Below are 24,688 nucleotides of genomic sequence, written 5' to 3' on the forward strand. Positions count from 1 at the left end.
TGAATTTGGATGTGACTTTCCTATAACTTCGTGCTGTTTAAATGGATTAGTGACTGAGTGCTGCAGCATAATATCTAGAGAATATTTCTAATGTGTATACCTTGAATATGCCCAAGATGGTTTTAAATCAGGTCTTGCAGAGCAATTAAAATTGGATTCTGTAATGTGAGAAAAGGAGGCAATAGCCAAACAAAAGACAGGAAGGTCTGATTTACCAAAATAGACATGGAAAGGGATGTAGTATAATCATATCTGATAAGTAAAAAGTCTCCTAGAAGTGCTAAAATTCTGTTTCAATCATAATTCTAGAGGTCTGGACTGTAAATCCACTTTCTGTGTATTTTGTTAAATAGAGAAGGACTAGAATTATACTCAGGGGGACAGAAAACAGTGTAATTGAGGCCTAAAGATCAGAGCAGACTGTGATGAAAGGGGGAATATACGACAAAAAGTTATTTTGAGAAATCTAGTAATTTCTTTTAAAGATAGCTCCCCCCCTGTGATAGTTGTAAAAAGTAGTGGGAACAGCTTCAGGGATTAAATAAATTCTCTCTCTCTGAATAAAGTACTAGTGGCAGTGTCAGTATTTTATGGGTCTTAGCACAAACTTCTTGACTACAGGAGGTGTAAGGTAGCATGAAAAAATGTGTGTTTTCTGTTTAATGCAGCTGTTACATACAAAGGAGGTAAAAAGGGGGCTTGATGGAACTCCTGGTGGGTAAGATTTAAGTGTGTCTGGGCTGAAGCAATTCTGTAGAGCTGGGGAAAGACTGAGATGCCATTCCATGGAGTTATTCACCTCCCCTGAGGGAATTGAACCTGCTGTTAATAAGATGATTTTCAATGTCAGGCATCTTCATCTGCTTCCAGACAGTTTAGGAATCAGTGTACTTGAGCACGTTTTCCATCTGCATTCAGACCAAGGGCTGACTTTCTTCTCGCTGAAGTGGAAGCTGTTCCTGCCAGGTGTATATTTTGTTCCTTCAGTGCAGGAGCTGATGTTTGACTCAAGCTGCCAGGAGCAGAGCTGAGGAGGCATGCTTGCAGACAGGCTCTTCATGATCCACCTCATTGTTTTACTGTTTAGTCAGTGTCAGCCACCTTGACTCCAGTTCTGGAGTAGCTTTTATGACAGTATGTAGGGCAGTGGACTTAGGACAATGAACAATTTTGTGCCTTTCTTTTCTTTATCTTTCCCCTCCTGTAAGAAACCATGCTGGTCCTTTTTCTTGAATTAAAGAAACTCATGGTAGTAAGCCAGCTTATCTCCCTGTTTCTGTTGTTATCAATCTCTAATTCTCATTCTTCTTGTGGATAGGTAACTTCTAGCATTTCGATTCTTGTTTGGACCTGATGGTGCATAATTGGATGATATCTGGCATCTGACCACAGCAGTAGGAAATGGGGGGGGAAGGTAAATATTCTTCTTGGACTCCAAGTCCTGGATATTGAGCTGTCTTATATACATATTGAAAGTCCAGTAAAATATGATGCTGATTATCCAAGTAGTTTCTCTTTCAAAAGAACATAGCCTGTTCTGAAGTAATTAAACAGCCATTTTTACGATAGTTCTTAGTGATCTGTGCAGTGCTCATAATCAGATATAGCAATATTGTAAAAGTGATATTTTAAGGACAAATGGAATCTCTGAAGTTGGATACTCGTGCTTGGAAGTGTGACACACTGTCCACTGAGCCTTGCTTGAAACAGCTAAAATTTTACCTGTGAGCTGATGAACATTATTCAACATTTAGATATTTGCTGCTGCAGCCTCAATTCACTTCTGTGGTTCAAGGCAGTCTCAGAACAAATGCTGTGCAAGGGATGGCAACAGAATCCATTTGGTCCTTTGCAGACCTGCTGGTTGAAGGGACTATACATGTAGTTTGTCATTCAGCAGAAGTTGGTTTTGTGGCAATGGGAAAAAAATTAGTGGTTTAATTTCAGGTTCCATAGGAAGAAATAATTTAATCATTCCAAAAAGCTGTTTGAGCTTCTTTGTCCATAACAGACCACTCTTGGTCCTCTGTTCTGATCCCCATTTCTTTCTTCTGTCCCATTTGGTGTGAGTTCTGCCCCTTCTGAGGTTTCACTACACTCTCCCTTCTCTCTGCCTTTTGTGTGTGTGTGTTTTCCAGAACTGCGAAGACTTTGTGAACTTTTCAGTTAAACATGAATGCAAGAATAAAACTGGTAGATGATAACCACGTGAGAAATTGTCAAGCAGGTTTAACAAAAGCATCAGACAAACTTAGCAGTGGTCACTAACTGCTTGTGATACCTGACATCATGCCAACAGCTTAGCAACTGATTGCTGGACTAGCTTATCAGTTGATTTCTGCTATAAATTTCCAAATTTGTTTCTTAAAAGGGAATAGTTTGGAGTTTTTTTGTTCATAGGCAGAAAATGTTCATCTGAGTCAGTTTATTTTGTGCTTGCTGTTCTCAAAGAGAAGTTGGCTTCTTTTAAAGTCTGTCTTGTAGACCTCAGTGGATGAATCAAGTAGATGATAAAAATGACCCATTTTAGTCTTTTTGTTTAGTTTGTTATGTTTCTGTATTCTTGGACTCTCCATTGCATATCTGGATTTGTGATTTTTGCCATCCTTTCACTTTTTCTTCTGTTTACTGTTATTTTACCTGCTCTGCAGCAGGATGTGCCAGTTATCACTGCTGTCAAGGACCACCTACTTCACATTTGAAGGGATAGCTCATATTTGCTTCACCAGAAAGCACAAAGAAGTGTGTGGTGAAATAATGTCTTAGAAATATAATTAATCATTTGCTCTGCTTCTAACTATCTTAAGCTGATACAGTTAATCTGATAAGAGTAGACAACTGCATCCAATATCTTTATCCTATCAAAATGACTTAGGAGCTCCCTATTGGATTTAAACTGACAAATGCTATCACATTACAGTAGCATGGCAAAGAGCCAGTTTAGGATTTCAAGCCACAGTTGTGGATCTAATCACACACTGAAACATTTCACACCACTTTTTTATTATTATCATTTGCTTAATTTTTCATTTGTGTGGAATTCATTTCCTAGACATAAAGCCAACAACTCTACCTGTTTTTCAGAAGACAGCAAAGCCTCTCGGCTGTTTTTCCTCTTTAGGCAATTTTTTATCCAGTTATCTTCCAGGCTTGAAGTACTTTCCATAAACTCATTTTGTTTTGAAGTGAACTAGTAAATCTGCACATGATACAAGGGCTGGTTTGTGAAAGGCTTACTAGGCAAGGCCAAGTGCACAGGAGCTGTATTCTTGGGAATTAAAAATCTAATGCCATTATTTAATATTTAAGTAATGGTGCAACAGATGATGATGACAGGGAAAGAAGATTGAAGCTAATTTGTTTATTGTCAATATTGTCCACTCCAAGAAAAATGTCTCTTTGGAATATATTAAGAGAAATATTGCATGTAATATAAGAAAAGCAGCTACTGCTATTCAGAGGACTTCAAGCTTCAACAGAATTGTTGTAGCAGGTTTTTTTTTGGTTATGACAAGTTTTAAGAGGCAACTGGGAAATGAGCTCTATAGTCCAGGAGGTCTCTTAGGTCCTGTCTTGTTGTCATATTACAAAAAATTCTGAAAATAAGTACTCCCTATTTTTTTCTATCTGTCTTCCTCATATTAGGTTGCTTTAAATAATTGTAATTTATTGTTTTTCAAAGTTCAATTCTGTGGAGTACAGTATCCTCTTGGGGAGGTTAGTATGATATTCAGTCTATTTTAGGTTCACCTCAGAAAACCTATTCAGCTGCATAATCTCTGGTAATGATCTTGGGGAGAATAAAAGTACATGCTCAATTACAAGCTCAAAATTTTCCACTAGCAGCAGAAATTTGGATTTAGTTTCTTTATATCCTAACCAATTCTGAGCCAACCCAACCTATTTCAATTGTCAGAATTCAAAGGCTCTTCCAAACTGTACACCTCCAGGAAAGTGAGGCTAATTTGTTTACTTCGGTTAAACAGTGGAATTTTTACAGTATTGTAATTCCAGTATTTTCAGTATATTCATCTTAAACATTTGACAGTAAGAAAAAGCAGGTTTAAGATCCTACCAAAATATCCTCTGCCTGTAGCATATCTTGATTCAAGAATCCAGCTTCCTGCCATTTCATAATGCTTACAGAAATTAATGATGCAGTCTTGTGGTATGGGGCTTGGATAATATTTCCAATACATATGCATTGAAAATTTAGCTTGAAATGTTTTCCTTCAGACTCTGCAAAGCAGTGTTAATTGTGACTTGCAGAGTATGCTGTGAAAAACTCACATAGTAGTGAGTAACCAAATTGTTGGTGCTATTGGAACAGAACGAGGTTTGTCTTGGCTAATTTACAAGCAGTCATTTTGTTTGATCCTGGAATCATGAGGTGCTCATGTGTGTGTCTGAGGACACACAGAACTGGGGAGCTGAGGAGAAAGGGCAGGGTGAAAAAAATAGGATTTACTGTATAAAGAAGGCAGAATGAAAGACTCATGAAGAGTGAAGTAGTGCAGCTCCAAAGGCACAGAGGAGAGGAGTTGTGTACAGTGAAATGGAGGCAGGCTAAATTATGTTATAATTTGTATTATAAACAGAGCCAGTCATAACCAATGTTGTTGGGTTGTCTTACACTTGCCTTCATAAACAGTTCTGAAGTATCTTTTAAGTGCTTCTCTAGAAAACCTTTATTATATTACTGTAGACCTTTGAAATTCGGCATGACAAAGCTGAAGGCCAAGGAATGTGCCTTCAAGCTGATCATTGGGCTTGGTTAAAATTTGGTCAGGAATTTGCTTACTGAGTTTTTGTATTGTTGAATCCAAATCTGTTTAGAGATCAGTATGCTCAGCTGCTGGAGCAGCCAGATATGAGAACAAATCTCAGACTTGTGTGCAGCCTCTCTGATGCAGAAGTGAGCCCAGTTTACTGTAACCTGGCAAAACCACACAGCAGCTTTTGAAGGAGAGGATGTGATCCCGCCAGGTCCCTCACGGATTGACTTGGATATTAGTGGTGGCTGTGCACAGTCTTTGCAATCTGCTGTGAATGCTGCTCCTTCACCTCATCTCATGCAAGCACTGCTTTGGTTCAAGAGTTCAAACTTTGCTGGTGGTGCTTGGTAAGTTTCCTTTATTAAAAATATCTTGGGATAGGGATGTTAATAGGAAGGAACAGAGATTGTGAGCAAGCTGTTCTGGCTTGATTTGAAATCCAGCAACAGAAGAAGAAAGGAGGTATTTTTTTAAATCAAACCCAAAATACCCATCTGTATTCCATTCTTTCTCCAATTTTACATTTCTTCCCACACAAACAAACAAAACCAGTCTAACTCACCACCTCCCAAAAACATGCATTCTAAATGCTTGGGAAATAGTAATTTTTATATCTTACAGACCATATTTAGGGCACTCATTTCTGCCTGCTGAGCAAGTGGAGAATGTTCCTTTTTCCCAGATAAATATGACTTTCATGTAACTAGATAAATATTTTTGTTTTCCCAGTGACCTGGAGGTGACTCCTGTGCTTAAATGATGATGGAAGATAAGGGATGTGATGCATTGCCTGTATCTGAGTCCAGGGCTCCCTGAAATACTCCCAGGAACACTAAGGACCAGGATTCACTGTGACAGGGGGAAGCAGAGGAGTGTTTGTCTTCATCCTTTTGCCTATTTAGTACAGCCATTTTCTCCCAAAGCCATTCAATGCAACCACAGGCGTTGGGCATGTGCATCTCTGTGGAGCGTTTGCTGGCACTGTGTAGGGTGTTGGAAAGACAGAGCTCCCCTGGACAGGAGGATGGGGAGGGGATGTGGTGGCAGCCATAGGGGTGACTGTGAAGGACTGGGATCCTGGGCTTCACAAGTCTCTTCTGCTGAGATCATGTACTTGGTATGGCTGCCAGGCACAACCCGTTCCAAAGGGGAGAAATGTAGAAAAGCAAACAGTCTTGCTTCCATTATGGCTTAGACCAGTTTATGTATTTGCTTGTTGAGTTAGTTGGTGTGTATTAATGGACTTTCATGTGTGTTTCAGTGTGGCAGACTAATTTTAAGAGAGCCTGATAGAAAACTTAGGCATTTATCTTCTGTTCCTCACATCCCTTCCATCAGATAGAGAAGGAAATGGGATATAAATGATGAATAAAGCACATTTCTTGACTTTTCTCCTCATTGATTAGAGATCCCTTTAGCTTCAGAGACATTACACAGAATCTGCATAACCACACATCTTAATCCCGCTTCTATTCAATTACAATATTTTTCTATTAACACCTGTTGTATCTTCTTATCTTACCAGCTCCTTGTGTCTAGGGAGCACAGGGACAGGTGGGACTGGCATGAAAATAACTCAAACGTGGTTACAATCATTTGCAGAACAATTGATTTTGCTGGAATATCAGAACTTTGCTTAATTTTCTTAGCTAAAATCATTGTCTAAATTGCCTACGCTATCATGCATCTGGGAAAATTTAGTACAGTTGTCAAAATTATCTTGACATGTTTTTTTATGGGAAGATGTTTATCCAATGACAGCTGTGAGTCATGCACAGCAAGTCTAAAAGCTTTCATCTGCTTTCACATCCTCAAGGAGAAGTACCTAATATTTCAAGGCCCATTTCAAGGGCTTTTATTTTGGTAAGGTTGTATTTGGTTGCTGGTGTCACCTCTGTGGATCAGAAATAAACACACTTCCAGGGAGATGAGTTCACTTGTGGTACAAATGCATTTTTACTAGGGTCAGGTTAAGTGAGCTAGAGGCTTAAAATGTAAAAAACACTGCACAGTACTGCTCAAGAGATGTGTTTCAATCCAGGTCCTTGATTTCTATTGCATTGTTCCTTCTAGAGGCTGCCACAGCAGATTTGAAACAGGCCAAACCTGCAGCTTGTGCCCAGGAGGAGCATCTGGCTGGTGTTCTTTCTCTTAAGAAGCCACTGGATTTCAAGGAGACAACCTGGTTGCAAAGACTTAGGTGGTAATTTAAATTTAAAAAAGCAGGTGCTGAATTGTCAACAGGGGAAAGGAAAGGGGAAATGTCCCTGTTTTAGTGGAGGAAGCCTCCTCATAAGTTGTTTCAGAGTCCCACTCTTGCATCCCAGGGCCATGGTGTTTCCCTGGAGTGCCCGTGCAGCTCTTGCCTGGCTTCATCTGAATCACCATCGAGGATCCTTGCATGAAAACCAGTGCTTGTTTGTAGCTTTTAAAGTATGTTAAGTGTGGGGATAAAGAAAAACTTTTTTGCCGCAGAGATTTGTGGAGCATGGATGACAGACTCAGGAATCTCCTTCCCTACTGTTTTATTGCTAGAGAAGGGCAGCATTCCCTCCCCACAGGCTGTGCCACCATGCTAAGGATGCTTTTCTGGGACTGATAGAGTTCCAGGAAAACTTCAACATGCAAATATTTATTTTAGCTGAAGTTACACCAAGATTTGTTTAGGACAATATATTCTCCACTTCTTAATCTTATCAGTCAGTAATGAAAGAAAATGAAATCCCAGAAAAAAAAAAAAAAAAAAAAAAACCAAAAAAAACAAACAAACAAAAAAAACCCAAAAAAACCCCCCCCACACACACAAAAAAAAAAACACTATTAGGGAAGTAGAATTTATCCATTATCCATTTTATGTAAGAATTTTTCCTTTTGAGAAGCTTCATTTAAAAAAAAAATCTGTATTGGTAATATTTTGTTCTTTAATAAAAGCAGAATGTAAAGGTTTTAATGCTAAAAACCCCCAAATAATAAGTACTGTATTCTGCATGGCAGTACAAATATTGTTGACTAAGAATGCACAGAAGGTTTGCCGTTACAACAATCAGCAAATGAATTAAAATTATATAGAATAAGGTGTGAAACATTACAATTAAGAATGCAGCATCAAAGATTTTGATGCTGAAACAATTAAGAGAATAAAAAAAATAAATATCTTGATTTTTTGCTCTAGATTAGGGTTATAGTGTATTATGTCTCCACGTGCAACTATGTATTTAAAAGGCAAATTAGGTAATAATTCTTTTCATTCTAAAGAAAGAATGAACTTACGTGGGGCAAAATACTTGTTTGGCTTTCCTCTGGGAAAGCAGTACCACATTTGAGAGATCCGTGTACGTTGGAGCTGGAAAGGTGAGATGGTCACTGAAATGCCCAGAATGGATGGCATCAGATGAATGTTTTTATGGAATGCAGTTGTTGAACAAACATATTCACAAGTGACATGAGGGCTCTTTTAGTTTCCAGCCAAAATGCCACATGTCACTCTCAGCAAGCAACTTTATGCCAAATATAGAATCTAGTTGAAAGAGTGAAGTGGGCAGCTTTTGTTCCTTGTAGGCTCACCAAATAGAAGGAACATCAGAAAAGTTTCAGAAGTGTTTCTGCAGAGACATTTTTTGTTCTCACCATCAGCTGAAGAGATTTAGTGCATATGTAGAACATCATTCTCTAATACTCTCTAAATATTTCGGCTACTTTGCAATAGTTCAACTATGACTTAGGGAGGCATTTAAACTCATGACATTGGTGTCAGCAGCACTGCTCTTGTATCAGAGAAACCTTTGGAAGGTGGTGGCTGTAATTGGTTTTCTGTTCTGCTCAAGATCCAAGCAGTGGCTGCTGTACAGCAGCGGCAGAACAGAGGGAAGGCAGCACACAGCACCTTCAGAAAATTTGTTCTGAGGCTCTGCTGTATTGATGAAATCTTTGGATGTTGCAGTTATCTCTCAACACTCAGTAAAAGTACTTGCCATGTTTCAAATTGAAACCTCCTGATTTCTTCACTAGTACTCACACTGTTCTTTACTGGCCAAACACTGGGAGAACTCCGTGTGACTTTAACTGTTTAATTATCTTTCTAGCATAATCTACAGATTTTCACTATCTTAGTACTCTGTTGGCTGTAGCTCTGGGAAATGAAAGATCTTGTTGTATATACAACACAAATACATGAGTAATTTGATCTTGGAGCCAGCTGATGTTGTCTTTAATTTTAATTTTCATTATGCCTTTGGCTCTGTAGCTGCTCCAATTTTTTTATTAGACAGTAGTGTATAAAGAGGCAATAGAGGGTTAATTGCAGTTCAGGAAAGTGTTTAAAAACAGCACCAGCTATATCTTATAACAACAACACTTTCTCATGTTTGTGCTTTTTGTCTTTAGAATTTATCCATACTTCCAAATAATATTTTTGTTCTTGCATTGTTTGCAGTACGTATTCAAGATTCCATAATAATTTTTAAAGGTTAAAAAAGTAACTCTCAAAAATAATCTCTGTGTCTGCCCCTGTAATTAATAATTAGACCACTTTGCCAACTCAATATACAACCACTTTGAAATGTAGCTTAGAAAGTCAAGTGTTAGCTGCTTTTAATCTGGCTGTTGCACAGATGATCACTTTAACAAAAAATCTGCTACTGGCTGAGTATCATGAGAGTTGGAAAGCTGAGGCAGAGCAGTGTCACACTCTGGAAAGAGGGGGTACATAGTTTGGTGTTTGTTGCAGATTGTTGCCTATGACTTTTAAATCTCTATATATGTGCTTTATTTCTCCTTGTGACAGTTTTATTGCCTCACAGTAAAAGCTTCAAAAGTAATTGTTTTCAAAACAGAACCTTATGAAAGATTTTGATTTAAATGAACAATAAATAGAAAAACAGAATACTGGTTAGTGATGTTGGAAGCTAAAGGGAATAGTCCAGTGCTGTGATCTTAGAACAGAAGCAACCCTGAGCCTCTGCAAGAGAAGTGGGCCAAAGCAGAGTAACTTGGCAAAAAAAAAAAAAAAAAAAAAAGCTGGGGCTTTTATAATAAGCAATGATATTGCAAGGAATATAGCCACCTTCTTATGTCAGTAGCCAGCCTTGTTTGCTCTGGCAGAGGTAGGGAAGTAACTAAATTTATCTTGATGCTATTTCTCTTAAGCATGTTGTTGTCTCTTAATTACATATTGAATAGCATCTGGTGTTTGAAGAATTATCGAATAGAAACACAGCAGGGGGAAGTGTGGCAGTATTGATGCAAGCTGATACTTTTTCTGCTGCGGTGGTCTGGAGGCTCTCTCCTGGCCACTGAGACATCCTGCTTCTTCCTGAGTCTGGCCTGAGGTGCCCAAATCATCAATTTTGTAACACTGGTGTCAGGCCAAATTTAGCTCTCGATTTTGATTTTGTAATACCAGGTTTTCGTAACTCCTCGAACATGTGGAACTAAACTGTTTCCATCTCTTGTCTTTTTTCCCCTTCAGTCACCAGGGGAAAAAATTATTGAAAACAGTTTCCTGCAGGAGATTCAACAAAAGCGTTGCAGTGCTCTGTGCGATGAAATCAAAGCAACTGGAAACTGTTTTATTGTCTGAGATTGAGGGATCTATTATTTCAGTGGCACTAAGGAGCCATGGTGGTTTTTGAAAACCCCTCACAGTACACAGCTCTTCCTTAGGTGCTGAATCACCTTGGAAGAGCTCTGCCTTGGGAACACCAGGAGAGCAGCATTTCTCTGCCTCACACCGGTCATGGAAGAGTAAACGTGTTAGTTTGTGAAATACTCATTTATGCCAATACTGCAGGCAGGTCTATTAGCTTACCTAGGAGTTATATGTAATTAAATGGTCTTTATCAACTATTGTATTCCAAAAGCAGAAAGGTAGGACTCTTCTTACTTTAAATTTCTAGTTGGGCAGGGGAAGGAAGTCAACTACAAACCAGACAATTTTGTCTTCCCATTGCTTTGAACAGCTCTTCAAGCATAAATTGTCTGAAATAGCTGCCATAATATGTTTTTATTTTTCAGGCCATGAAGCTTAGGGAATCAGATTTTTAGTATCTACATCATCTCTTTCCTCCTGGGACTGAAGCTGGTTACCATAGCAAAATGGCAAGGAAGCTGATAAGCAAGTAGTACCATTTGGCAAACAGGATATAAATTTATTTTGTTAAGACAGAGGACTGGGAAAAAAAAAACAACAACAACAAAAAAAACCCTATTGCTCCTAGATTTTTTTCTTTGATTGTGTTTTAAAATGGCTGTGTAGAAAATTATTGTGAACAAATATTGAACAAAAATCTCTTGCTCACTAAGAACTGTGACTGCAAATAAAAGGAGCTTCAGTTTTAAATCTCCGCAGATCTTTAATATTTTCACAGAAAAGTTATACAGTAACACAGATAATACAGAGTAATTTCACTCCTTATGTTTCAGAGTGTTGTAAAGGTGCCATGCTGTGATTTAAATGAGCTCCTGCTAAACAGAATAAATACAGATGCCTGTCCCCTCGCTACTTAAAAATTACATTGCAATATAGTTTTTGTTCCAACTTGCTGAAGCATGGTCATCTGAGTCTGTCTTGTAAACCAGTCTGTGAAATTCCTTGGGTTTGTGTAAAGTGACGTTAGTGAATGCTAAAAAGTTAAACTGCTTGGTGTTCCAAAAATCTTATCAATAATGTCAATTCTGATGGTGATTTTTGTACTCCCTGTCTCAGTGTCCAATATGAACCACACAGCCTGGCTGTTTAAGGCATCATCACAGCAACTGTATCTTTGTGCATGGATCCTACTGGGGAGACTTTTTGTTGGCACAACACCAGTTTGTCCAGAAAGACCTAAAAAGAGCTTGTTTTCAGGACTGAGGTGTTCCTCTTTCTGCTGGAACAATTTTTGATATGTGTCCTGGCATTTAAACCACCTGTTGTGTCCTGTTCTTTATGCAAGACTTGAGTCACTGTTTTGGGGAGGTTTTTTGGGATTTGTGCTAGTGACTGTAAGTGAAATGGAATCTCAGAGTCTTGGGATTAAAGCAGAAAAGTGCTTATTTCCTTAAAACCTTCTTTGTTCTCAGTTTTATCCATTCAATATATATCATACATGCTTATATAATTTTATATTCCCTGACAAATTGTCTAATCACTGCACAACTCCAATAGCGAGGATTTGGGAGTCTTGCTATAATCTGGACATGCAAAAGATGCTGTTTAGTTTTAACCCTTTTGAGCCCATATGAACCAGATTGAAGTTGTAGAAGTTCTATTCATTGATAGAGAGTCTCAATCAGTGCACCCATGGACCAGCAATCATAGTAAATCCTAAGAAACCCCTATTTTGACACCCTTTTTATGTTTTGTGTTCTTTTGTTTTTCATTAGACTAAGCACTGGCTGAAGGGTTTTTTTATGCTGGGGGGATTTTTCATCTTCAAAAATCATCATTATCACCAAAAAATAGCATCAAATGCCCATTGGAAGCAGCACTGGCTCAGGTTAACTGAGCAGGATTTGCATGAGGCTTGACTGGTGTCTGATCAGCTTGAGGGAGAGAGGTAGAGAACCTTGGATCTGGAAGGATCCAGCCAGGGTTAGAAAGAGCTGAGTGAGAATAAAATTGTGAAGGGGATGTGTCAGTTTAGTATTGGGACTTATTTCATGTCCACGTGTGTGACCTGTGCCTTCATCACACCTCTCTGTGATCTGTGGGCTCTGCATGGAGGGACCCATCTGGGGGGGGGGGGGTGAGAATAATTTCATCCTCGAAAACTTGTTGTCTGCAAATAGATCTAGACTGGTGACAGTCACCTGGGGGTGTCCATGACCTGCAGGTCCTTGTACTGTAGTGTGGCACACAAATGTGGGAACTCACTGTGGGGACATGGCCCAAAACGCAGTGCTTGGATGCAGGAGCTTGGGAAGTTGGAGTATTGCCATCTACTGGCAGCCACCCACAGAGAGGTGTCCCTCCTCTGGCTGTAGTTGATGGTGTTGCTTATTTTGAGCTGAAAGATGAGGTTTTTCTGCCTATGTCCTGTTTTGAATTGGAGTTGTCAATAAAAGAATTGTCACTGTCCATAGCATATGAACATTGTCAGACAGCTGGAGTAATACCAGTAAGATTTCTATGGAGAGGTTGTTACTCTTGGGATGTGAGTCCTTGTTTGATATGGGGGCACCTCCTCTCTCCTTCACAGTGTACAAGTTGATTTGGGGAGTCCTGAGCACCCCCTGTGAGCTCAGGGCTTGAGGGGTTTCCTGCAGCTCTCCTGCCATCCAGAGTGTCTCTGTATTTTCAGGGAATGGGCTGGAAACTGCTTTTTTTATTCTGCAAGTAAAAAATTAATAAAGGCAAAGGATATATTCGGGCTCATTAGGGAATAGAGCAAAGATTTGTATTATTAAGAATATTAGAGATTTGACAGTCTTTTTCCCTGGAAGAGATGAGAGATGTTTCAAATAAGTCTGTTCTCAAAGGGTCATCCAGTGCAGCTTATGCAAGTTTCCAAAAGTCCTACTGGGACTGGCCTCTGTTAAAGGAAATGTTTACATTAAGCCATCAGAACAGGCTTTGAGGATTTTGCTTGAAACAAATACCAGCAGTGGGCATGAATTTTTTTTTTTCCTTTTTATTAAAAAATAGTTGGGAAATAAAAGGTTGCAACACAAGTTTTCAGCAAAAGTTATGTGGCTACTTCCTTACAAAACATAACACACTTGGGAGGAGAAGAGTGACATAGCTCTTCCTTCATGCTTGTGCAGCTGAAATATTCTTCAGACTTAGCAACTCATTTCTGTATTCATGCATAGAAATGTAAAAAATTTAGGTTTTTATCTAGAAACATAAAATTTTGAGTTGGAACTATATTATAAAAACTTCTCTGCAACCTTGAGAATAGCAACACTTCAGTATTTCAAGCACTATTTCAAAATAATGGTTAATCTACCTTTGAAATGCTTTTGAGCCAGATATGTAGGTACACAAACATGAAAATATTACTGTTCCACTGCCAGATCTCTCTGCATGAGTTATAGGTGACTTCCAGTGATGGAGCAATGATGCACTTTTAGATTGCTTTATGTCTCAGGAGTTCCCAGATAATAGATAACCAAATGCAAGATTGCAGAATTACCAATGGAATTGTACCTTTTAGTTGTGAAGTAGTACACAATGGAAAGAACATATATTTGAGGGCATATATAGAAGTTTTATATTTCAAAGACTGTAGAGATAAAATACATTGAAATTAAGAGCCTGAGGTTTCAATGTGTTGGTTTAAGGAGTCATGGAAGGGGCTGGATTCTGGCTGGTGCTTTGTTACCAATGGCAGTTTTCCAAAGTGTAACCAAGTATTTTTCTCTGTTTTTTTTTTTTTTTTTTTCAGCTGGTGTCCAATGTTCTCATCTTCTCCTGTACAAACATTGTAGGCGTGTGTACCCACTACCCAGCAGAGGTGTCCCAAAGACAGGCTTTCCAGGAGACCAGGGAATGCATACAAGCCAGGCTGCATTCTCAAAGGGAAAACCAGCAGCAGGTAAGAGCAACAGTTGGAAATAGAACACGAAAACACTGAAACAGAATTAGCATGCAAATTGTTCCTTTAGGATGGCACTTGCAGGCTTCTTTCTTCATGAGTAATCCAGGCAGAAATAGGTTGTTGTTAGAGGACAGGATTTTTAAAGATTTAAAAGAAAGCTCAAGGGTCTAGTTCTTGTCCAATACCCTGGTGGACTTTTCCAGAGACAAGCAACTTATCCAGTGGCATGTGTTCTGTGGATTAAAATTACACAGTACACAAAGAGAGTCTGCATAGTTTTTTTGCACCCCTCATTGCTGCCAAGTGTTAAATGCAGATGCAACACACAGGCTTTGAACTGACCCTCTTTGTAAGGTTAAAGCCTGGCATGATTGTTAGCCAAGCTACTGCCAAAAGGGAGCTGTAAGGCAGGCAAGAATTGGTCCACACAATGTAATGGTCCTTAATGTCTCCAAAGAAAGTCCTCTTCCCTCCTTTCCCAAAGGTTCCTACCTGCTCACACATCTCTCTAAACCTTATTGGCTTCAAATGAATTGTGTTTGTTCAAAAAGTAAGATTCATCATCAGCTTCATTGGTTTTTTGCTATAAAAAGCCCTCTTGCTGCCAACATACAGCTTAGTTGTCAGGGAGCTGAATGTATCTGCTCCCCTAATTCATTTGTGGGTTCTCTTGCAATGAATCTCTTGTGTCTCAGAATTAGACACAGAAGGTCTTTTGGGGCATAGCTTAACTATTCCCTTGTTAACACACATCTCTGCCCTGCACTGCATCTCATAGTGGTCTGTTCCATCCAATTTGAAATGAATCATGAAATGAGACTTCCATTTATCCCTTGAGAGATATCTTAGGGCTTGACTGTGGGTTTGGGGAGAGGTCAGGGGAATTAATCAGCTGGGGAGTCTTTGCATCTCTGTGGCATCTCAGTTTCATTTTCCTTTATGTCCCAGCCCATCTGCATCTATGGATTTGTGTTTTGGCAGTGTTTCACAAGGTACCTCTGGCTGACATAGCTGCTGTTCAATCCTTACTGTGAAATGAAGTGTACACATGCTTATTTGGTACTTTCTGTATGAAAACAAGATTCACACTCAAGACTTTCTCCTTTGCAACGAATATTGTCTCAGAAAGATGAAATGAGCAGCCACTCCTCCTTCCACACCTTGAAGTGGAGGAAAGGACTGAGCTAAGAGAATGTGCCATTTTCCTCACTGATCACAGCTTTGTCCTCCCTGCTGAGAGGCTGCCTTGGCAGCATGGCTCAGATGCCTGTGCTGTGCTGGATTTGGCCACTTCTGTCTCAGAAGCAGCTCCGTGGGACAGTCCTGACAAATGCCTTATCTTGATGCTTTCCTTCTCCCCCTCCCCAGGAAGTACTATACCATACATAAGAAAGCCAGGACAGCAGAAAAACGTGGGTCAAACCAGTCACTGCCAAGGGCTCTTCACATCCCTGCAGCAGTCACTGCGGGTCCTGGCAGCTGGAGACTCCTAATGAGATTATTTGCTGCTGCAGCCTGCACTGACATTGATCTCCAGGTTCAGTTCAGATGACTCCATGCATAATGCATTGAGATAAGCACGAGGTGACAGCAGACACAAATAAGGACAGCTCAGCCCACATGTCCAAACAGAGGTGGAGGAAAACACAACTGCACAGCCCAACACTGTTATTTATAGTTGCTTGTCTTTTCCTGGAGATCGATGGTGTTCCTGTGTGCTGTTCTTGTTTAAAGGCAAGCAGATTTTCTCAGGCAAATGACCTTGTATTTTCCTTTATTAAGCATCTACCAGCACCCAAAAATAGCCTGAAAGTAAATAGAAAATCCAGAATATCCAATGCAGAAAAGAGATTACTTGTGATTTCATTACTTGAGATTACCTAGGGCCATAACAGGAATTGCTGTTGTTTGTCCAGAACAAAATATTCTTGGATGAAAAATCAGGTGTTCTCCACATTGCATGTCTTCTCTAGCATTGCATATCTTATGTCTCTGTAAAGCTGTTCTCTCCTTTTCTTCATCTCAGCATCACTTTTGGTAAAATGTAACTGTTACTAAACCTGAGGAGATATGGATAATCTTAAAATACTAAATATTCACAGTGATTTGAGGTCATCTTGGGAGAGGACTTCATAAATAGTTAAATTTTTTTTGCAGAGTCATTGTGGGAATGTGTGTGCCCACACACAAATATATCCATGTGCATGTATGTGAACACAGTAGATCTGTGTTGAACTCCTTCATCTATGTGCCTGTTTTAGAGACTAGTTCTCCTTGGGATGCAGTTGTTTAATGTATAATTCGGTGGAACTATACTTGCATGTTTTTTTGAAGGGAGAATTATATATGGATTTGCTCTTGCATTTTTATCAGGCCAGAATGCTGCCTTGTTATAATACAGCAGTCCTGGCCACCTCACTGGTGCCTAATATGGGGTTTTGCAGCAAGGGCTGCAGCACTTTCTAGTTATTGTATCAAAATGAAAATTGTTCTCTAGTGGAGACCCTAATTTCTCTGCTCCATTTGAAATAAAACACAGGGATTTTGGTGTTTTGAAGGACTTTTCATGTGGCTTGTGCCTTACAAATGCACTTGTTACAGCCTTCTCCTGTTGGCTGCAGAGGTTATTTTCAGTGATTGTGATGACTCCAAGCAAACAGAATAAAGATAATGCTCAGCTCTGTAACACAGCTCAGCTTCCTAATTAGTAGCTGCATGAAGGGATGTTGTCCCACATGCATTTGTTTCACCTGATGAGCCTATCTTATTCTCTGATCATTAGTTCAGAGCAGCGTTAGTGCAGCTCCTGGAGATCTCAAGTCTCTTGAAAATATTAATGATTTAATCTGGCAAGTGCCTATGGTGTTAGAAAGAGTAGGGGTGGGGGCTCTCAAGTAAAAGCTACTGGGAAATGTAGGTGACAATCTCCTGGAATGCTTGTAACAGACACTCCTGTCTCTGTGTTGGGAGTGAGTAAACCCTCCGTGCTCATGCGCCCACAGGGAATGTTCCAAACCTGTGGGTGCCCCCGAACCTCCCGTAAAGCTCCGAGTTATTTAGAGGATGTGTAAAATCACACATAAAATAGCAGCTTTCACACATTTGAGGATGCCTATTAGAATATGCAAATGACAACAGTGTATACAGCATTTACTCTGGAAAGCATACAAATGTGTTGTGCTTTTCCACGCAAGGAGTGCACCAATAGCTGACAGAAGCCTAAGGACATGTGCATGATTCATGAGCTGCTTTTTTAAAAAAAGGATATGTAACTGTTAGCACCTGTGGTATGCTAGTGACGGTGACACTACTTTAAAATACAAGTCTTTTCATGACTGCTGCAGTTTTAAGCAGAGATAGAAATCCCTCCAACACATCTTCTGTGGTATTACTATCTCTTCAAAGACTGAAGAAAAACTCAGTCTCCTTAAGGTGCACATTGAAGGGGGGAAAAAGAAATACTGGGCAGTGCTACAGACTATAAAATGTCTCAGTGCATGCTGAGCACATTTTCAGTGAATTCATCTTCCTCTGGTTCACCCAGGGTTCCTTTCTCTCCTTAGAGGAAGAAAGAAATAGTGAACTTTCAGTTAAAACTAGGAATTAGAAACCAGAAATGTATTACTGCATTATGGGCAAGTGGTTTGGTGACTTGAGTACTTGGGACAGGATTGCTGACCCCTCCGAGTCAGGCCTGTGTTTGAACCCTGCTGCTCCCTGTGTTGTTGAGAATTAATGAGCTGTTAGATAAGCCTGGGGACCTTCCTTTGCACCACCTTCTGTCTGTGTCATCAAGAAGGAAGGTCCTTTTCTTCCTCCTGCTCACTGCAGGGAAAGAGAAATAAAGAAAAGAGTAGCACAAGCTTTTGGGATTCTTCAGCTAGTCCAGAGCACTGCCTGCAGGTTGGACTAGACCACAGCAGAGTTGATCCCAAAGGAGATGCTCCCCACCTGCATGAGCCATAGCAAAACCTGAACTTCACGGGGTGTGACTGGGAATAGAATGAAGCTCTAGGCAGAATTCTCAGGTGTGATTCCTGATATACAAAAATGCATCCCTGGGGCACAAATCACCTGCAGATTTAAATGCTATAATTTCTGTGTGAAATTGGCACCAAATTTAGAATAATAACAAGTACTTGTTTTTATGTGAGTTTTTAGGAAAATCACCAGAAAGTCATTATTTTGTCAATTTTTGCATACTCTGTATGAACAGCTTGCAAAATAATGTTATAAAAGTCACACAAAAAAGCTACAATCAGTAAATGAAAGTGCCAATTGAGGGGCAAGGAGAGCCACAAACTGTTGATGGTATGTAGTTATTCAAAATACTCTTGCAGGTGAGTGGGTGGGTTTACAGATCTTAATGCAATTGGGCACTAACAGCAGTTTAAAGTGTAGCAGTAGCACTTCTCATGCTGGTTTTATCAGGCATTTCTATGACATTTTAGCTGCTAAGAGCAGGTTTGTGCCTGCTGGGGGAATGTGCTTAGATAATTAGATAGCAAGGAAGGAATTTTAAATAGAGCCCGAGGGTGTTGGGGTATCATTCCTCTGGTGTTAGGTGAAGGAAGACTTTGTGGTGGTGTGCAGAGACTGTGTGGGAGGTCAGACAATCTCATTTATCAGAGTCCTTCCAAGAACAGGGCATGGGCACTCTTTGAGTTGCATGGTTCCTTCGTTTGCAAGAATTGGCAACAATAAATTGTAAGCCCAGTGTCTGGAATGAAAAATAATACTTATTCTTTTAAAACCATTGAATTCTTATTGTGGGGTTGGGAACAGAATTGCGTATGACTGGTTAGGGGATCAGCTTCTGGGTTTATGGAGCCCATTTTGCTTGGTTGTACTCATCTCTCACCAAACTGATGAGTCATTTCTCCCCAGTAAGGAATAAAGTGTGTTTGTTAACTGGGCAGCAGGTGTTTTAATTGGTTCATCTGTCTGACTCCACAGGAGCGTCTCCTGCTCTCTGTACTTCCTCGACATGTTGCCATGGAGATGAAAGCTGACATTAATGCCAAACAGGAAGACATGATGTTTCATAAGATCTACATCCAGAAGCATGACAATGTCAGGTAAGAACAGCAGCCTATCTCCCAGCCGTGGGGGTGGAGGGACCCTCCCAATGGTTGGCCCTGAACACCCAGGGATGAAGATGTCAGTGACACATAAACCAAAATCAGTGTAAAGACTCTGAAGTGTGATTAGCTGACTTTTGAAAGTTTGTTTATAAGATGGTAGGAGGATTGCCTCATCCTCCAAAATCAGTGTAAGGACTCTGAAGTGTCACTAATTGACTTTTGAAAGTTTGTTTATAAGATGGTGGGAGGATTGCCTCATTCAAACAATATCTTCTTTTGAGAAGTGACTTGAACTGATCTCTTTCCTTATATTTTCCTTTTTTTTTCTTTATTTCTTTGCTGGAGTAAGTGTTGATGGTTTTGAGAAGGTGTTATATTGGGGTTCAGTTATTTCTGGACAATTACAAGCACGCCTCTGATAAGAGATGATGGAATGCAAGTCAAAAATTGGGAACACTTCCCACAGGGTGAATTACAGAGCCTGGCTAAGGTGTAGATTTTCTGGAGTGGTTTCTGGCAGTTTGGAATTACAAGCAGGGGTCCATTAGTGACAGCCTTGACACCTGCTTAGTCACACAGCAATGTGTTGCTTCTTGGTCTACCTGGATGAGAAGAGTTTGGTATTCAATCTCTGGCAAGTCATGCAAAATCAAGCTCAGCCTGTGCTGCTGGGGTAGTCCAGCCCCAGGAGCTTCTGAACTTCTCCTGGCTCCCACTGTCCAGTTTCCCAGGGAAGAGGCAAGAAAGTAGTACTTCAGGGGCTTGATAGCTTTATAGGCTGCAGTTGCAAAGTTTAACCTAATCTTAATGCATTTCACCTCTGCTGTTGTACCCAATCTCTTTGGAGATCACTTATGTCTCAGCTAAGCCAGGTCCCAGAACTGTGTAACAGCTCTGTCAGTCCATAAATGCTTCTTTTGAGACACAGGGACTGGGGACAGAGAGCTTCCCTTTTCCATCTCCCTTTACAAGAAGGGATTTTTTTCCTGTGAACTCCTTGTGTAGCCTTTCTCATGCAGCTTTAGTTACTGAATTGTATTTTCTGATACTTTATGCTCAACAAATAAAAGTGAGTTTCTAACATACTGCACCCTCCGACAGCTGACATGAAACAATGCACATGAAATTCTGATGCATTTGAAGACATTTCCTTAGGATTGAGGGTAGCTGGGAGAGGCAATGTACAAGCAGAAAATTAGGAGCTTGCTCAGCGTTGAATGTAGAATCTTATATAAAACTCACAGAAATTAGGGAGAGTCTGTGTGCTGGCTTGGATGAAATTCAGCCCTTCAGTTTTTTTGGTTGTGACTCAGTAAAGAGATAAAGATCCACTAGCAATACAATGCAGACAAAAACAGTATCAGAAATCAAAGACAATAACAGTTCAGTGAAGAAAAATAAAGGATATACGCATGGTGATGAGGGGGAGGGAAAGAGGCCGTCCACAGTGCCCTCAGCAGACTTTGTGCTACAGTAAATTAAGTTTTGTGTCTTCACATTCATTTTTTTCCTTAATGATACTGAGCTTGTTCAAGTAGGTGTGTAAATTTCTTCTGATAGATGCTGATTGTGAATTACTTTTTTCCATTACTCAAAGGTCAGCCTGACATTCAGACTAATGCAATTCATTAGCATGCCATAAGACTATGGTATTTTAGTCTTCCACATCGATTTCCGTATGTCATTATTTTGAAGGTTTGAAAGTGGTTCAGTAGTCAAATCTTAGTAAAGCTGATTGTTTCTTTAAGATAGTACTGATTTGAAATTTTAATTTCTGTGACTACGTATACAAAAACTAAATAAACAATAATGAACTAAGTTTGCAAATGAAAAATTTTAAAGGGGGAAGGGGAATCTGATGTAACAATTGTGACTGGAAAAAAATAGATCAAAGATAATGGCTTATATGGAGACATGAAGGTCTCAAAAGATGTATCAAAAAGTGGCACATGGCTAAAAGTATAGAAAGAAAGAGAGAAGAACTATGATTTTTGGCTATGGCTGTGAAGAAACATAAAAGGTGAAACACAAATACATAAATGGGTATATGCACCAGTCAGTTCCTGGTGGGTATCTAACAGAACACTTACAAACATTTAATTTTCACATCTTGCATATTTATTGAATAATACAGGCATTTATGTAATACTGTCACTTCTTCAGCTTAAAAGTAATATTAACTTTATTCCTCATGTTAGTGAGTGTTTAGCAATCAGGGCCTTGCAGGTGGCAGCAAGCTCTGGTGCAAAGGGACTCTAAGGTCTCAAAAGATCTTAAGAGGAAACAACTTAAATCATATCTTCCTCAAAGTGGGCTTTGTTGTCTGTGCCTGTGAGGTCCTAAATCACAGCCCACTGAAGTAATGGAAAAGGCTGGAAAAGTGAGATAAGAAATAGGAATAAAATAGTGTATGTGCTGAGAGCAAATAGAAAATAACTCAGGAACATCTCATCTTCATGTACTTTAGGGAAATGAATAACTAAGTGCGAATATTGAAGAAAGGAAACATGATTTGGAACAAATGACTCATTTCACACCAGGAGTTCAGCATGGAGTCTTTGCTCTTGCCTGGGTGCACTGAAATCACCTCTAGTGGGAATGGCTGTGGATGATTTTGAAGCATTTACATGCACACAGAAACGCCATAGAGGGGGGAGGTAGCATCTCAGGGATGCTGATTAATGAACTGGCTGAATAAAAGCAAGCAGGCTCTTTACTCTGTGCAGGGAAATGCTCAAGGGGAGGCTTTTGAGATGAGAACGCTCCAAGCAATTCTGTTTTGTGTTCGTCACTATTCAGAAATATCATAAGAGCTAAGTTTTTATGAGCTCAAGGTTATTGTGTCAAGGCAATTGAGAACTATGTGAAGTCAGTGCAAGGGTGCTGTGCCCAGCCATTGAATCTGGCTTCCTGTTGATGATTTATCAGCAGGAGCATTTCCTCTGCAGCTCAGAGGAGTGGGAAAGTCTATGTGTTTGCAAAGAGCTGTGGGTTTTCCTTCTCCATCAGCTGCATTCAGTGATTCTTTTCTCCCCCATTCTCCAAGACTGTGTATAAAGGCAGATTTTAAATGAAAGTATAATGGGTGGGAATTTTTGTTAACTATTAATTTAAAAGTTTGATTGCCATCTTAAATCTTGGAACCTGACATCTTGATTTTTGCTGGATCTTCAGAGTGAGGTTGCTTTCCAAACCCACTGTCAACATGGAAATTATGAGGCTCTGGAGGTTTCCATCCAGAAGGGTTTAACTTCAGTCCTTTGAACTCAGGACGCACCAGAGCACAGCCTTGTGCACTTAGCCTGGTTTGACATTTTGTGTGGGAGAAGTGTCTTACTAAATTCTCTTCCAGACAAGATTAAATATTTTAATTTTCAGGGATGATTTGGTCTGGGCTTTTGGGACCACCTCTAATTTTAATTAAAAACCAAACCAAACCACTCTACCAGCAGAAAACATTAATCTAAAATTATGTGAAGTTAATGTGTGTAGGCTTTCTTTTCTAATTTAAAAATGAAGTGTCCTTAACTTTACAGTTCTGCTTTTTTATGCTTAGTTTTAGATTTTATGTTACATGATTCAGGGGTTTTTGTTGTTTTTGTTTTGTTTTGTTTTGCTTTTTAGAAATAGAGGTTACACTTTTTTTTTTTTCTCTTTTCTCTTTGTTTAAGAAAAAAAAAGTCAATGTAAACCTGTGTAGAAGAGATCTTCCACAAGTACCAGTAATAAGTCTGTAAAGCATAGCCATGATCCTTCAATAAGGAGCAGTTCTGCTATGATATTGCTTACTGTGGTACACTTCCCTTAGGGGGTGGTCTGTCATTCCATAAGGGAAAGATGATTTTTAAAATGTAAATAACTGTGGTCATTCTGACCTGAATGGGTAAAAGACAGTCTTTTTTGAGCAAATCTTTTTATCTGGACTTCCTGCAAATGAGTTCATAATCTCCTGATTATTGTTATGGAAAGTAAAGTTCAGAGACTAGTTTATCCACAATGAAAGTATAATTTCCTGTAATTTTTGGCAGCAAAATTTGTTTCAGGATCATGTTCTTCTGAAAATTTCAGTGTCGTGACAAAACAAAGATGCAAATGTTTGAGGCTAATACACTCTTTTTCAATACACATTACAAAACCTTTAAACAGAGAACGAAACATCTTCCTGTCCTGATTTATTGAATGAGAATTAACTTTGACAAATCCAGAACCTCAGAGCATGATTTGACCTTTCCCACATATGTGTGTGTGTTAAATATAAAGTCTATTGTCAAAAGTAATCAGGAAAGGAGTTCCCAAGACTATGCAAGTAATTTTGAGTAAACAACAAGGTGAATTATGTAACTAAATTTGTTCATGTTATCATGAATGAGATTATGTCTGATAGACAAGCCCTAAATTATGCATAGATAATTTTGTTTATCTATCATGCTTCCCAGACAGAATTTTAAGTGTTTTGTATTACTGTTGCTATTTATAGTGTCTCACTGCAGTGATAATGGCTTTAATGTTATCTAGGTTTGGCCAAATATAGTAATCTCTGTTATAAAAGGAGGCTTGAAGTCCTCTGTGAATGGATAAAGGTTGGCTTTGTCATTGAAATTCCTTTAATGAACTGTTTCAAGAAGCTTATTTTAGGGCTGGCATCCAAGTGCAGTAAAAGTGACAGTTTCCTCTCTTCACCCCTTCACATAATTCTTATGAATCATGTACTCAACAACATTAACCTGCTTTCAGAGTTTCTTAAACTTCTTGTCAACTTGAACTAAACCATTTGCAGAAATGAAGCAAGACCATTTGCTTTCAGCTTTTTAAATGGAAAACATTTGTAACTCGTCTTTTGATTTAATGACATTCTAACACCAAAAAGTTCTCCCCCTAAAAATTACCCAATAGTTGCACTTTGGCCGAGTGTCAGAGTATTCAGACCAGCTGTGTCAACTTAACCTCTTCACCTTTTAGGTGTTGTGATGCCTAAGTAGTTGCTTATGAAGTTTTTTAAATTCCCAGGTTGCAAAGGTCTATGGAATTGTGAACTATGATATTTGAGGAAAAATTCAACTAAGCAAACATCTTTTTCTTTCCTCTTCCCACTGTTCTCTCACACAGGATTGGTGGTGAAGGACCTATGCTCCTTAATAAATAAAGTTACATTATGGCAGGTATAAATTTCTGACAGTTCTGGCAGGGATATTTTCAAATATTACACAGTCCCTCATCCCAGCCAAAGCTTGTGTAGCTTTGATTTCTCTGGAAGGCCTCATTGCCAGGAAAGGGCAGGAGCAGTAACTTCTTTTAATATTTACTCTATAAT

General features: G+C 39.3%; 1 protein-coding gene across 1 annotated transcript in view; it reads left to right on the top strand.

Annotated features, from left to right (window-relative positions):
- Positions 1 to 24,688, top strand: part of ADCY5 (adenylate cyclase 5) — a 204,633-nt gene that overhangs the window by 106,055 nt on the left and 73,890 nt on the right. The window contains exons 2-3 of the mRNA XM_021526071.3: positions 14,141 to 14,290; positions 19,250 to 19,371. Of these exons, the coding sequence (XP_021381746.1) occupies positions 14,141 to 14,290; positions 19,250 to 19,371 (272 nt within the window). The remainder of the gene's footprint in view (positions 1 to 14,140; positions 14,291 to 19,249; positions 19,372 to 24,688) is intronic.

The sequence above is a fragment of the Lonchura striata genome, chromosome 8 (assembly GCF_046129695.1).
Source record: "Lonchura striata isolate bLonStr1 chromosome 8, bLonStr1.mat, whole genome shotgun sequence".
Taxonomy (NCBI): Eukaryota; Metazoa; Chordata; class Aves; order Passeriformes; family Estrildidae; genus Lonchura; species Lonchura striata.